This window comes from Cylas formicarius, unplaced genomic scaffold (genome assembly GCF_029955315.1).
Source record: "Cylas formicarius isolate icCylForm1 unplaced genomic scaffold, icCylForm1.1 PGA_scaffold_6__28_contigs__length_40554024, whole genome shotgun sequence".
In the NCBI taxonomy this organism is placed as follows: Eukaryota; Metazoa; Arthropoda; class Insecta; order Coleoptera; family Brentidae; genus Cylas; species Cylas formicarius.
This window is the reverse complement of record NW_026844347.1, coordinates 7092713-7108984: the sequence shown is the minus strand read 5'-3', so window position 1 is coordinate 7108984 and position 16272 is coordinate 7092713. Positions and strand designations below refer to the sequence as shown.

The 16272-nt window shown below is 35.3% G+C and overlaps 1 protein-coding gene across 6 annotated transcripts in view; it reads right to left on the bottom strand.

The window, feature by feature from the left end:
- Positions 1-16272, bottom strand: part of LOC132703039 (serine/threonine-protein phosphatase 6 regulatory ankyrin repeat subunit A) — a 74983-nt gene that overhangs the window by 34053 nt on the left and 24658 nt on the right. For all 6 annotated transcript variants that reach the window (XM_060672063.1, XM_060672064.1, XM_060672067.1 and 3 more), the window contains exons 7-14: positions 15825-16172; positions 12482-12580; positions 11172-11265; positions 9749-9957; positions 8383-8582; positions 7656-7864; positions 2832-3142; positions 224-928 (exon numbers count right to left, since the gene is read on the bottom strand). In XM_060672063.1, coding sequence (XP_060528046.1) covers positions 224-928; positions 2832-3142; positions 7656-7864; positions 8383-8582; positions 9749-9957; positions 11172-11265; positions 12482-12580; positions 15825-16172 — 2175 coding nt within the window. The remainder of the gene's footprint in view (positions 1-223; positions 929-2831; positions 3143-7655; positions 7865-8382; positions 8583-9748; positions 9958-11171; positions 11266-12481; positions 12581-15824; positions 16173-16272) is intronic.

Genomic DNA, 16272 nt, shown 5'->3' with positions numbered 1-16272 from the left:
TGTATATACGGGCATGTATTTTGGTGACAATTATGGTGTTGGTGCTGTTCTTCTGGTTACATGGAAGAGAGCAATTTAGCAATGTCGCCACTCTTGTATTATTACTTATTTTTTAATATTTTGATTTTCAATAAGGACACTTTATTATTATTATTATTATTATTGGTATTATTATTATTATTGTTAATATTATTATTATTCGAATTTCCTTCGACACACTTACGTTCTCGTGGGTAGCTGCGTCTACTTGTACTCCTGCCGAGTTCAGCAACAGTCTGACGACATTCTCGTTCCCCGAAAACGACGCTAAATGCAACGGCGTCATGCCAGATTCGTTGCCCAATGCCGGCACCAGAGAGGCCCCGTTGGGCTGTTCCGACTTGACTGTGCCGGGGACGTGAGTCAACAACTCCCTCACGGTGTCCGCTTGTCCGAAATAAGCGGCCACATGTAGAGGAGTGACACCCAGCTTTTTACTGATGACCCTCAAGTTGTTTGACGACCTGAGCACTTCCAGCACCTGCAGGTGACCGTGTTGGGCTGCCAAATGAACCGCCGTAAACCCGCCTTTATTTTCTTCGACCACGGAAGCTCCAGCGCGCACCAAAGCTTTCACGACTTCAGCGTGACCGCCTTCCGCCGCCATTTGCAAAGGGGTCGCGTCGGTTATTTTGTTGCGGGCGCTTATGACCCCTTGCTTGTCGAATTTCATGAGTTCTTCGATGACGGTGACGCTGCCTTGAGCGGCGGCGATGTGGGCGCACGTGTTTCCGTCTTTGGTCGTTGCCATGACGAGACTCGGGTGGTGTTGGAGGAACAATTTGGCGACTTCCGAGAAGTTGTTTTGACAAGCGGCGTGAATGGGTTTCTGGCCGTCTTCGTCGGTAGCGTCTATGTCGGCTCCCAGCTCTAGTAGCAGCTTGCATACCTTTGGAGGAAACATCGACCTGAATATCCGATGGGTTCACCAAGATGGCGTGAGGTATTATTATTCAACAACAGTAGTAGGATTTCGAAAACTTAATTTTTAAAATTATTTTTCATTTTATTTACCGTGCGGCCCAGTAAGGAAAATGATATTAGACAACGGACCGTCCTAGAATTTACAGAAAGAGAAGTTAATGGGTCAAGAGAAACTGCTGACAATTATTTTTGAGTTTATGAGTTGGCCAAAATAGAGCCGATGAAAATTCATTTTTTTTAATGGTGTTTCCTCTATCTTTTATTTCTTTTACTAATGTCTAGTTTAGAAGTTGTTAAAAGGGGATTTTCCGAGGCTAACTATCATTCTTGCTATGAGTTACGCGATGGCGATTTTTTACTGTACTACCAGGTGGCATTTTCCAAAAAAAAAAATCTGACAAAAAAAATTAATGTAACGATAACACTTTCTTTTTAAGTCATAAGTCAAAAACCTAACAACGTTAATGTGATGGACATAAATATTGTCTTGGAAGATGTATATTCTTTCAGTTTCAAATTCTAGGAAAGGAACTAACCCAAATTTTGTTTAAATTTACCTATACCTATTTATTACCGTCTTTGAAATGAAAGTTAATTCTCATGATTTTTAAAGAAACTTGCGTACATAGACAGAATGGACTTAGTAAAACCTAAGATTAGATTATTATAATTAAACCGGATGCCGAAACAACTGCGAAATAGTTGTACAGAATTAAAATTAAACAAAAATGACGTTTAATGAAGAATATTCTGTCCACGTGAGAAAGTTCCTTTGAAATGACGGTGTTCAAGGTTGATATTACTTAAAAATCATGAAAATTAATTTTTATTTTCTCTGATATTTTGATTTTATTTGGTAGAATTGAATTATTTTTAATTAATGTTCCTAAAGTATTGTGAGTTTTTTTTTAACAATTATGATATTTCCTCTTTTTTCTTTTCTCACTGGAGTCTTCGAAATATGATAAAATATTATATTATTATATATTATTTTTATATTATATAGAAGATTATCATTTTTAAACAATTAGAGTATCGTTTATTCTTTACAATTCTATCTATGATTTTTGGCAAATACCTGTTGTTGCGAGGTATTTGTTTGATGGTATCCAATTCAGTTGTAAAATCTGTCGCACTTAAGGTATTAAGTATTATACTATGGAAGCCAAGAAAAAATTGGAATAGTTGTAAAAATAGTGGAGGATTTATGAAAAATGAAAACGTGTGAAAACTATTTTCATTTTAATGGTCAGACCTGGAGAGTTAATTGCATTACTAACTTTTTCTTCTATTGTAAATTTTACCAGTGAAGCAAGTTGAAATGTCATCGAAAATTGATCTTTAGATATTTTTGCTGTAAAGAATCCACGAAAATCTCAGCTAATGTTGGATTTATGGCTCTAATTCAACAGATAAAAAGTTACTCCGGGGGAAAAATGTCCAACTTCTTAAGTAAACATGATCTAAAAAGATCTGAATTTTTCTCAGCTCTAAGATAGTAACTGTAACTATGATTATGACCGTTTCAGAAACTTCATTTCATTTACTTATATTTTATAATTTTTTTAAAATACTTATTTAGGTGTATTTAATTTTAATAGATTACAGGCTACGAATAAGAGCGAGAACGCAATTTTCAACAGTAGCTTTGAAAAACTTCTTTTTGGCTTTATTCTAAAGTTAGGTATTTCCGTAAATGCCGGTAGGTGGGACATTTAAAGTATACCCCATTTTTTTTACCATGAAATCACCAATTAACGAATGCGGGTGAGAAAAAGGTTAAGGAAATTCTATTGTTGCCATTTTGGTTAAAAAAGGAAGCACTTTGCATTGCGAAAACCGTATGTTCCTATCTTTAAAGACGTTACCTCTATTTGACCCGCAGCGGCTGCCAAATGTAGAGGGGTTTGTTTCTTGAGTGTCAAGATATCTATTACGGCGTTATGGTCTTTTATTAAAAACTCCACTAAGTGAACGTAACCGTTCATGGCTGCCAAATGCAACGCCGTTCTTCCATTGCGCGATTTCGAATTGATGAACGCCTTGTTGGTCAACAGGGAATCGCAGACGTGGAGGAAACCGTGTTCGGCAGCCAGGTGGAGCGCCGAGCGACCCTCCAAATCGAATACGTCAACCCTCGCGTGGTTCGCTAATAGGTTGTTCACCAAATCTATGTGGCCTAAAATAGCGAAATATAATATTATACATATTACTTATATCAAAATGATAATATTAAACAATTGATGGGTTTTGGTTAGTTGGCCCTGAAAATCAAATTCTGATGTGGTTGGCGTTTTCGGTTTATTGCCTTGTTCAAAACATAAAACTAAGAGCACTGGAACAATCTTCTCAAGAATTTTAGACAACTAAATTAGACAAAATAAAATAGTACTTTATTAAAAAGAACTACTAACTTAATGCGAGAGAGTCATAAATGTACGTATTCAATGACAGGGATCATTAAACAGGGCGGACAACTTAAAGGTGTCATACTAATTTGCACGCAATAGAAAGGCGATTTTGGCGAATGAACGCAATATGACTGCGGCGCTGGAACAGGTAGTTTATTAGCAGCATAAATATAACAATGACAGTACATGATTATAATTATAGAGTTGGGCAGATAATTGAGATAATATTTATTCTAAGATCAAGTAAATAAAAAGTTATATAGAATTAAGAATAATATAAAAATATATCAATTATAAGAATTATTATTCAAAAAATTCTACAATTTACGTTACTACTTCATTTATAAATTTCTTTCTTCTATTTCAATCACATGTTCGTTGCGTTTACTTCATTTTTTACAAACCATTGTCTTTATTTTCTCTTGCAAGTCGGTTCCTCATTTTAAAGGTAGTGTTTAATGCCATGTTACCAACGCATTTACTTGCTTCCATGCAAATTCTAAAGCACAGTGATATGAAATCTTTAATAATTTATAAAATAATGTTTTTTTCCAAGAATTCATTGAAATTAAGTCGATGAAAAATCCAATGTATGTAATTATTAATGTTTTAGCTTTTCATAACGAAAAATCATTTCCTTTGATGATTTCCGCAATTTTTTCTTAGCCATGGGTGCAATGAAATAATACATTTCCATTTCAGTAATTATTTTACCCACTGTAGGTTTCCTTTTTTACTGTTAAGTTGTTTTTGCTACGCTTATCAGAATAGAAAAAAATCTTGTATAGGTCAATCCTACTATATGAGACAAGGGGTGCTAAAATTTAAAATATGGTGGTTCTAATTCCTCTAATTCTGCAATTGCGCGGAATGTTTCTTCATTAGGTTTCTCATACAATTAACACTATGTATAGGGTGGCTGAAATAATGTTCCCTATAGTCCTAACTCAGAATCTAGGAATAAAAGAAAATCTTCGATAATTTCATTTAGATTTTATAGTTTCTAATTTTCATATATATATATATAGGGCGCGGGAAATATCACCTTTCATTTTTAGAATACTCTATATATAGGGTTATTATTTTCGATGTATAGAACTTTAAGTTGGCATTACTGTTCAATATGGCGACCGATTTAACAGCTGTCAAGTGATTTATTCTCAATTTGGTTTGGCAATTCATCATGAATAGACTCACGCCCGAACAACGCTTGCAAATACTGCAATACGTATCGCGCAATACGTCCATTTTATCGTCGACAAAATCGTCCATCAGAGCAGTTAATTCGATTAACCATGGAACGTTTTCGCACCACGTTTACTCTTATTGATAACTCGCATCCCCAGAGACGCCGTACGGTGCGTACAGAAGAAGCTATTGCTGCTGTAGAGCGTAATATTGAGGAAGACCCGAATGAGTCCATCCGCCATCGAGCACAGGAATTGGATCTGTGTCCATCCACTTTATGGAAGATTTTGCGGAAGGATCTTGGTTTACGTGCTTACAAAATCCAACTCGTGCAAGAATTGAAGCCAAACGTTCATCAAGTAAGGTGTAGATTCGTCGAATGGGCCCAAAACGAGATTGCCGTTGTTCCCGATTTTCATAAGCGAATTTTGTTTAGCACTTCTGGTTGAATGGCTACGTCAACAAACAAAAATGCCGCATTTGGAGCGAAGCTAATCCTCAAGTGTATGTCGAAACACCGTTACATCCAGAAAAACTGACTGTTTGGTGCGCTTTATGGTCTGGTGGAATCATTGCTATGATTACTAACTCTTTCATTCCTGAATTGAATAACCATTATTTCCAGGAGATGTGGTTTCAACCAGACGGCGCAACATGTCACACAGCTCCTGCCACAATCGATTTATTGAAAGACACGTTTGGTGACCGCCTAATTTCACGTTTTGGACCTTTGAATTGGCCTCCAAGATCTTGTGATTTAACACGGCTAGACTACTTTCTGTCGGGCTATGTAAAGCCATTGGTCTATGCGGATAAGCCACAAACGCTTGACCATTCGAAAGACAACATTCGCCGTGTTATTGCCGATATACGGCCACAAATGTTGGAAAAAGTCATCGAAAATTGGACGTTCAGATTACACTATATTTGCGCCAGCCGTGGCGCTCATATAAGGAAACCTTTAATATTTAATTTTGGATGGAATCCTTATAAATGGGAAAATGAGGTACCAAAAATTAGATTATAAAAAACGTAAAAAGAGATTTTTTTGAAATGGAAACCTCCTTTTTTAATAATTTTATCCGATTCGGCATTTCAATTTTTAATGACCCGCTACAAGGTTGTCTATGGAAATAATGGATAATCTAACATTTTTCTGTAATGATTATGTCATAATAGGGCTGCTAAGTTTTGTTATTAGTTGTTCATGACTCCGATATGCCAGTCACAAGCCTGAGCCTTACCATTCAGGAGGTAAGGAAGGAGGAGTGATCGAAGAGTAATACCTCGCTAAAAAACCAGTGTTCATCTGGCCCTGGGTACAGGCGAACCTACTGCCTTATAGCTATCGATGTTGGGTTATTAAAGGCTAGGAGAAGACAATTCGGATCACAAATTACCTGGTTCTCTAGGTTGGAGGTTAAAGCGATGGACTGGTCCTTCATCATTCGGAAAAAATCCAAATCACCAAAAAATCTAGGCGATGCCTGGGAACCTCGGACGGATTAAATGGAATACGAAAAAATCTAAGGAAAGGAATATGATTTGAAGTATATGGAATGTTCAAGGAAGCCCAGGGAAAATACCAGAGATAGTGCCAGAAGTGGACAAACTAAAAATAGACACAAGAGAAATCATAATTCTCGGCGATTTCAACAGTCGGAGAGGTAAGAAACTCGATGATGATGTATTCGGTTACTACTATGAAGATAAAAGATAATGGGGCACGAATGACGATTCAAGCAAAAATTGATCCATAAATATACCTGGGAACAACAAACTAGAAAAGTAAAGTCGATAATTATTACAACGCAATCAACACACCTACAGGGGGTTAGAGTTCAGAGAGCAGTCATATGTGGAACCGATCATTACTTGTTACGAGCTAAAATATATATTCCAAGATGGACTACGACCTTAAAAAATCAAAATAATCATTGTGAGGGCGGAGATGGTCTCATAAATTATCTGAAATATAAATTGGACAGTCTCCTCAGCATGCACCACTAACCAAAGACGTCTGAATGAATGATTGATGCATAAAGCGGCACAGGAAGCAATGGGCATGAAACAACAACAGCTGAAAATAGAAATAGAAATAGAAACTGTACCTGAATTGGTGAAATACTAAATCCATAGAAGACAAAGAGCTGACCGAGAAGCACGAATAAAATAAATCACTAAAAAAATGAAATGTGGGATAGAAAATGTTACGAAATAGATAGATACATTGATGGAAAAAGGTACACAGAAGCAGGGCGATTCATTAATAGAGTCAATCATCAGGTACAAAAAAAGTGTCCTTTCAGAATATATCAGAACAACAGTGGATACAACACTATAAAGTTAGCAGTTGGCAGAAACAAAAAAGATGAGATGCCAGTTAATATTGAAGGAGAAAAGTACAAATAGAAGAATAAACACTAATTGCGGTTACGAAACTGAAACATGGAGAGTCCAGAGGGAATATACTCAGAATTATTACAACGTGGCACTGAGAAATTAATGACAGCGTTAACACAGATCTTTAAAAAGTGCCTGAATGTTCAGGAAGTTCCTAGTCAATGGAAGGTGGCATACATATGGTCCATCAAGTCAACAAGTTCAATTAGCAGAGTATATGGAAAGATATTAAAAAAATCAGATTATTTAACTGAAATAATAAATCAATGACAGATAACTGATATATTTTGAAAAGTGACGTTTCTGTGCTACTCGATTTTCTACTTTTCGCGCGCATCCCACATGGACAACTAGTAAAAAAATTTACAGCCGTATTAAAGCAGTTTTGCAATACTTAAATTATTTCGGCAACTATAAATGTCCGGAATAGACAACCTCATACATTACTTTTTATTTTTCAAATTTTTGTATTAGTACATCATTTTTGTCTCCTCTGCATTAATTTACAACCAAAATATGCACTCAATATATGACAATGCGCTCTTCAATAATTAACTAACTAAATTAAATAATTAAACCTGCCTTACAAGAAACATTTTTAATGATTTTAGGGCCCGTAAACGTCGCTTTTGTTAAAAAAAAATGAAGAATTAATATCACGAGCCGTGATCTTAACTAACGAAAACCGACCTTTGTGTGACGCGATTAGTAAAGGGGTCCATCCGTTCGCGTTTTGCCTGTTGAGGGCCTTTTGAGCGTCAGTAGGCGTCATATGGGCAATCATTTCCATGAGAACTTCGTTGTTACCGGCCGAGGCAACCCGGTGGAACGCAGTCTCGTATTGCTTCGTTTGGAGTCTTATATCTGCGCCATTTTCAAGAAGTAATTTCACCACTTCTCTGAAACAATAGTATATTATGCAACAAGTGCGGTAAACGGCATTTAACTTATGAGTTTATTTGACACGAGCGGAGCGCAGCAGAGCGAGTTTTTAATAAACGAGTGAGTTAAAAAGTTTATCGAACGTGTTGAATGCTATACTTTTTCCACGACTGTTAGTTTTTGGGTACATTTTCGCAAAACAACACGAATACATTCACTGACATGACCGTCAGAATTGACATACGTCAAAATTCAAAGCGTGGGAAATATCTCCGAAAACATTCGATTGCTCCCAAATCCGTGCGGTAAAATCCTGCAAGTATCGGAAGTGGACCGGATTCATGGGAAACGAAACTGACGTGGTAAAGTGACGCTTCCCGCACGCTAGATCGGTGGTTAATTAGGCATTTTACAGACGGGAGTAGAAAAAAACATTTATTAGTTGAGGTATAATCGCGATAAGTTGGGTGATTAAACGAAAGGAACAGTTTAGCATATGTATGACGATTAAGCCGAACATTTTAAAATTAACTACCTGTCCGAATGAGGCGTGGCTACTTCATCTTTTGTTACAATGCAGACGTAATGTAAGGCACTTTCATCGTTTTCAGTGGTCTCGTTCACGTAAGCGGAAGCTTTATCTTCACCCTTATGTTCTTTCACGTAATTTATTAAATGGTTTACTACGTCAGGTTTGCAGTTTCTACTGGCCAAATGTAAAGGAGTTTCGCCTTTCTGAAAATTAAAATGACCACAACGTTACCGATATGCATTCAAGGGCGCTCTGAAGTGAAAAAATAGTTTTCGTAGGGCCTTAACACCATAAAACTGTGGATAAAAGTGGATTTTAAAAATAGACGTAACTAACACGTCGAAACAATATATTAGTAACTAGTTGTAGTACGTTAAAGATATTACTTTATTTATTATTTATATTCGATACGGTGTCTCTTTTATATACAAACTGGGTCTTGACTTAAGATGAAGGACCAGAAATAGCTGTTTTGATTTAGTATTGGAGAAGTTTAAAATAACGTAGAAAACATGAAATATGACTTTAACAGAGAATTTTAAACTATTTTCCCTAATTCAGATAAGTTCAAACAAAATACTTATCACTCATTAAACCTGTTCTTTTTATAGTAATAAAATGAACTGCTACTTTCTGTTCCTCTCTGGTCAGAATAGAAAATATTTGGTCCAATATCTTCGAAGTTTCAACAAGTATTTCATATTTTTTCTCTCTTTCCTTCTTCCTCTTTCCTTCATGTGAGCTGTTCTTTTAGAGAAACAAATTTTATGATCAAAGAAATTTGAGAAACTCTATTGAAGTTCGCAAAGTTATAAAATTTATGTAATCTTAGCAATTCAGAATAAGACGCATCTGCCTCAGACTGGGACTAAATTATAAGTCACAAAAACAAAATAAATTTCTTCATGAAAATACAATTGCAAATTGCATATTATTGCTAGTGTTTAGTTAATTAATATGTTTCTTTCGTGGCTTACATTACCTTATTTTTTTATTTATTATTTATTTTATTATTTATACTACAGCATACTTTATCAATATTTTGTTACATTTAGGACATTTTTCTAAATTTAATATGAGCAATATTGCCAAGCCTATAGTTTATTTTTTGAGGTCAATTTTCCATTTCAAATTTGTTAAATAAAAACGTACCTTTTTCATTTAAAATTGCAAAGTTTGGGTATCTGGGAGCAAGACTATAAATTCATTATTGTCCATATAAGTCTTGAATCCAGTATACTTGAAACCTCCTCAAAAAATGCTTCATAAAGCAATATTATTTATAATTGTTGTTTATGAATATTTTTAAAATCCAGGGCGTACAGGATCGAACGCCAGGTATAATGAAACAAGGCATTCCATCATTCACCTTATTTTTGTACACAGGATCACCACCATCTGCTAACAGTAACAACAGTGTTTGCAGGTTTCCGTATTTTGCCGCAACGTGAACCGGTGTGTTGCCGTCGTGAGTAGCGAGGTTAGGTCCCGCTCCGGACTTGAGAAGCATTAAGGCACACTTCTCGCCATCCTTCACTCTCGCCGCGATATGTAACGCGGTTTCCTTAAGTTTTCCACCTAATAGAAAACACAAATTAAGTTGGAAATTCTACGGTTTATAATCCGGTTATCATAATCAATTTTTCTTTCATTTGCTCTTAACTGATCGCACATATGATGACATTTAAACGAAATTATAATTTTTTCATTGTCTGAAGATATCAGCTTATAAAGTCACTATCTAGGCCTTTACAGGGTTTAGCCTCTTCAGGAACGTGCTGCTCTTTTTTTGAAATCACATAGAGGATCATAACAAAGTAAACTAATGTTATCTAATTATTTCTCTAAGGAGGATAGGCTTAGGCTACAGCAGCCCCACTGTACTTCCTCCTGAACGGAGAGTAAGCTTTACATCAAGCCAAGTGACTTCACGTAGGCGGTGACAGCTCCAGCCCCTTAATTAATATCTTCACGCCTAAATGAGAGATTGTTACATTCGCAGGGAATGAGTTGTACAGTCTCGTCTCGGCTACTCAAACCTAACCTGGATCGTATATTATATTAAAGGATATTTGTAGTTCCTAGAACAACGGTGATTGTTCTCCAACGCAAGTAAATCCATATGGTTTTCAAGCAATTAATGAGCTTAACCTTAATGCAAATCTGAAACTCACTACATAAAACTAAATAACTGTTCTATTCCCATTGCTTAGCACGTTAGCTCCCTTCACGTCACTCTAGGCAACACAATTATTTGCTCTAGCCTCTTGTGAAAAGTTTGAGGCTTAGTAGCGAAAGCCATCGAAGATAATATTTAAATGACGAACGAATTTTAAAGTAAATACTCAGAATTTTGTGACGCCTGCCTAAAATAACAAACTGGCTCCTTAGTAGAAACTTATAAGCTTACCAGAGATCCGATATTCAAATAATTGATAACAATGAGAAATTTAGAAGGGCAGTAATTGTTTTTTTTTTTGTGGGAAACTGGACGAATAAAGTAGCGCATATGCTTTTTTTCTTTAGAAGCTTCTAGAAGATTCCTACCTCCCGAATAATGTCTGTTGCAAAAATGGCAATCAGCAATAATTTTTGTTTTTTACAGAAAATAGCAAAAATAGCAAAAAAATATTATGTTGTATGTGGTGTAATATATAATATAAAATAATATTAGAATAAATGAAATAAAAAATATTTATACACAGTGCCATAAATACACCTTTGAGGATGATTTTGTCTGAGAATAATAAATAATAAATAAATGCTTATATTTCTATTACTACATAATTTACCTCTAATATGGACATCGGCCCCAAAACCCAAGAGCGTTTCCACCACTAGCGGTTTGCAAGATTCAACCGCAATGTGCAGAGCGGTGTAGTTTTCCTATATGTTGAAATCGTTTTTAAGGACTGGGTGAAATGTTGAAAGTTGTAGGTACACTTAGTCTGGATTGCTCCTGCGTCAAGTACACAGAGTAAGAAAATAAAAAAACAAAAAACTGATATCAAAAATACAACTGATTTTAATTGATTTTATTGCGCTGATTCCAAAAGTGTCACCAATTTTTTTCTTTCAGTCCCAGTTTTGAGATGCAGATAATATTATATTTGCGCTGAAAAAAATTAAGAACTGAATATATACTTAGTGATCAAAATAGAAATTGATTACTTAAAATTAGATTTAATTAGTCAAATATATACCTGCAATTGTACATGGCCCAATCTACCTACTAAATATATCGGCCTTACCAGTTTTAAAAAAAAATTAATAAGAAAAAAATTAATGGGCATTTGGACAGTAGAGGACCTATACAAAATATCCTTGTTTTTGTGCCTTTGGAATAGCAAAAATGAACAACAAAAATTGACCTTTGATTTTGAGAAAAAAATCTTACTTCCGTCATATCATGCTGAGGCTGATGAAGCAATTCATGTGGGATTTAAATTGAAGGGGACATTGTTTTGAGTACTTGTCACTTAAAACAAGGAATAATAAAACGACCATTTGTTTATCATCCAGACATCAATAAGCGCTTGGTGTTCATTTGTTCAAGTGGCATAAACTTTTGTTGGTAATCATAAATTATGGGAAATTTTCATATTCTCGTTTGCAACATAATATGATGATATATCTCCACAGGCACTTAAATTGATATGAAAAAAACGTAACTGATAGAAGTAAAGAACAGGGTTAAAAATGCAATCAGGACAATAGAACCATTGAAGACCGTTATCAAGCACGATAGGATTGCAACTTGATCAATGTAAATGCATTTTTTGTAATAATTACTTAAATCTGCATGTTTTTAACCTATCTCAAAAGCTAGATCTGATAGGCAAAATCTGAGGGTTCCTTTAGATTCTGCGTCCAAAAATTACACGGGAACAGTTGAAAAATCGTATGCACCAAAATGGCTGTTGCGTATGGACTCGGTCTTGCTGATATTTCGCCAAATATGCTGCTGGTTTCTTCAGTTTCAGAGACCGCTCTGTCAACGAGTTAATACCCGACGCAGGAGAAATCCAGAAGAAGTGCAACAACAAGCCACAGCCTGTGGAAGTTTCTGTGCAAAAAAAACAATTCAAAGTTGTTTACTTACGTTTGTCGTAACGTCTACTTTCTCTCCCTTTTGCAACAATGTATTGATAATCCCCACGTGTCCATATCTTGCCGCCGTATGGATACTTCTCGCGCCATCCTGAAAAATGCATTTTTTTTTCATAAGCAGACTCTATACGCAATCTGTAGTCCGCAGAGCTTTAATCTGTAATTTGTTTCTCCTGTTTGTGGTAGAAAGGTAGAAAATACTATAAACTTACTTTTTTGCCGGACTAAATTAAAAAAAATTGAATTGCGACCTACATCTTTTATGATGATTCTGCACATTTCGGATATTTTGGGTCCTAGGTATTCATATACCATATTTTAGAGGATTTGTTGTCTACATTTGGAGTTGCGTTTTCTATTTATACTACATGCGATTCTATATGAAATTTAGGTCTTTCTTGTGTTAAAGGAATTTAATTAATAAAATTAAATCCAAAATTCATTTAATTAAATTATATGCCAGGCGAGAATTCACCATAGAAATGGCACCACAGTTTTCAGCGTTGTTATACTTGAAGAAACTAGCTAGCTAATACTGGAAATCCCGCATGGAGATACAGTTTTGAGCTAGATCATCGCAATTGGAAAATCTACCATAATTTCGAATAAGACTTTTAAACAGATCACGAACACTAGTGACCTTTAAAATAGTCCCTGGGAAACGCCAAGTTCTACGGTTGTTGGATATTGCCAACCTTAACCAACTAAAGGCCGTCTTCCAAATAACTTTTATTTGCTCAATCAATCGTTTTCCCAATGTCTAGAAACACCACAGACATGGTTTACTCTCATTTAAAAAGCCAAACTTTTTTATTCAAAAACAAAAGGGTGACAAATTGGTTTCTATTATTAAGCTAATGTTTTCGTCAACTTTTAAACATGGACTTAACAATTAAGGCATCTTCCGCTGACAAATTAAAAATGTAGTTAGTATTAGGGCAGTTTCGATTTTGTAGTTCTCGGCCCTCTTCTCTGCTTATAAAAGAGACCTCTTTGTCTTGATTGGATTTTTCATAAAGATTCCATATTGTTTGTTTCTAATTGATGATTTTTTTCCACTCTTGAATTGAAAATCAACAAGTAAATAACAACAGCTAAAAGTCTAGTCTTTAGAGGGGCAAATAGTTTGAGTTTCCTTTTTATTTAAGGCTTTTACTTTTACACAAGTGAGCAATCCCTGCTACATTTCTAAACACATAAAAAAATTGTCTTACGGCGTCACATTTATAATAATAACTTTTTCTTCATTCCTTAAAATTGCACCATCAAGTGAATTAACATGGAGCACTCCCCGCAGTGAATATAAATATTTATTAAAATAAATGTCATCGTTTGCAACGAACAGAGTGATAACGGTCGCACATGAATATTAAAGAACTTGTTTCCTGCTGAACCGTGATCGTGCTAAATTTTGAACTTCAAACGATTTCAGATTATTCAGTGCCGCACTGCGTATCACCTTGTGAGTCATATTACTTCTGGATTTATTTTTGTGCGTGATAAATCACGCGCGAAACTACCCCCTAGCGCGTTGATTTTGAAAGGTTCAATTGGAGTGTTGTGTGTTATTTTATTATAAATGCAAGACGACAACAATCTCCAAAAAAGAGATTGATTCAATTTTGTGTATAATTTAGTTTATTCAAGCTTTCAAAATGCTTTGTTAAGGAAATAATTTGTGCATAGCGGAAGAAACTAACCAAAACAGTCAACGGCATTGGAATGTAGAAGGCAAGGAAAACCTGCTACATTACATATCCTCCAGGATATCTCACAAGATAACCTGATGATCAATGAAAGATAGTGCCAAGGCAAGAATAAAATTAGAAGGATTAACCATAAAACAAAGAAAGATACAATTGACACCATCAAGTTGTGCAACCCAGAAATAAGAGAAAGTGAAAAATGAAGTGAATGAGGCATGGAATGTCTAGAAGAAAACACCGAAGGAAATATAAACAACAACTGGATCCGTCTTAAAAGGACAATACTAAGACCATGTAAAGAGCAACTAAACAAGGAGCCAAAAAGAAATGGATGAAAACTGAAATGTTAAAACTCATATGAAAGCGTATAAACAAAAATACCGTGATTTACAAAAGAAAATCCAGAATCCAAAGAGAACTGGTATAAGGACAAGTGCGAGGAAATTGAAAATTTGCAAAGTAAGTATGATAATTTTAATGGACACAAGGGAATTAAATAATTAATAATAAAATAATTAGCTAGAGAACAACAATCATAGCATACTGATGAATGAAAATGGAAACAATATATATAGAAAAGCTGAAATTAACAAAAAAAATGTGTGGCTAGGCTGTTTGATTACCAAAAAGAATAAGGAAATAATTGGTATGTACACGGGACTAAAGATAACTAGGGGCGAAATAGAGCACACCATCAAGGACATAAAAACTTGGAAAGCCACTGCACCAAATGAACTACTAACAGAGGAACTGATTGAAAATCAGGATTGTACACAGTATAGCACATCTTCTTAAAGACATATTACTCTTTGTTATGTTTGACAGATACAGATATAATGTATATATTCTTAAAATTAATGTGTCTGAGAAAAAATGCACCAAATTTATGAACAGATGAAATTCCTAAATTAAAAAATACTGGTTTTATTTTGGTATTTTGGGATATTCTGTTTTTTCTCATAAACAAGTTCAAACTATTTTTTGGCACTTAGCCTAGCAGCTTATAAGAAAATTAACTTGTTACGCAATAAAAAATACAAAACATCTAATTAAACTGCGAAAATTTCAAATTTCGATACGTATAGTATACATATCGTGGTACAGAATATAGTATAGTATATTATAAAAGGCAAAAGTTAAAAGAAAAACAAAAATGAAAGTTTGTCGTTGACAAATCGCAAGTCCTGAACGTTAAGACTGGTTTTGGCTATACCTAATACTATGGCAACTAACCCTAATTTTTATCCGGTTAATAATAAGAAGAATAAAATTATTTCCATTGCATTTTCCCGGGACGCCATTTCCACTATCGTTGAATTCGGTAAATATATGATAATAGGTAAAATTCATAAATTGAGCCAAACCTGGGTGGTACCACCAGCACTCTATAAAAAGAAAAAATTTCGCAATGAAATCGACGCCAAACAATGAAAGTGGCTTAAGTATTCATTGGGTTGCTCTGTAGTTCATTGGCACACCTACTAAGGTTTATTATTCTATGCCGTTCTGCGATAGGCTATAGCTACTTATAGCACACGTGAATAATATTATTCTGAATAAAATTGAATGCGCTTTAAATAATTTGCCGGGCCAACCGAAGAAGGAAATTCAGCATTACATTTCACTAACCTTATTGGGCATGTGCAGATAAACTCCCTTCTTAAAGAGCATCATCGCACAATCGGCATGTCCGTTTAAGGACGCGATATGCATCAAAGTCGATCCGTCTTTCGTCCGTTCGAAAATACTGGCTTTGAATTTGTCCGCCAGCAGCTCGATAATATTGGCGTGGCCATTTTCGGCCGCCAGGTGCATCGGTGTGCGATCTTGGTTGTCGGTGATGCTAGCGGACGCTCGTACTCCGTAGAAGTATTTCACCAATACTTCGTCGCCTTCTGCGGCTGCGATGTGAAGCGGTGTTTGTCCCTCGCCGTTGCGGATGTCAACGTTGGTACCATAGTCGACCAATATCCGAACCTTCGCAGAAAATCCGTGCTAAAATGCTGTATTTACTCTTAATACTTCGGCAAATAAAATAAAAAAATGCAAATAAAACTAAAATTCTTGCAAGCAATCG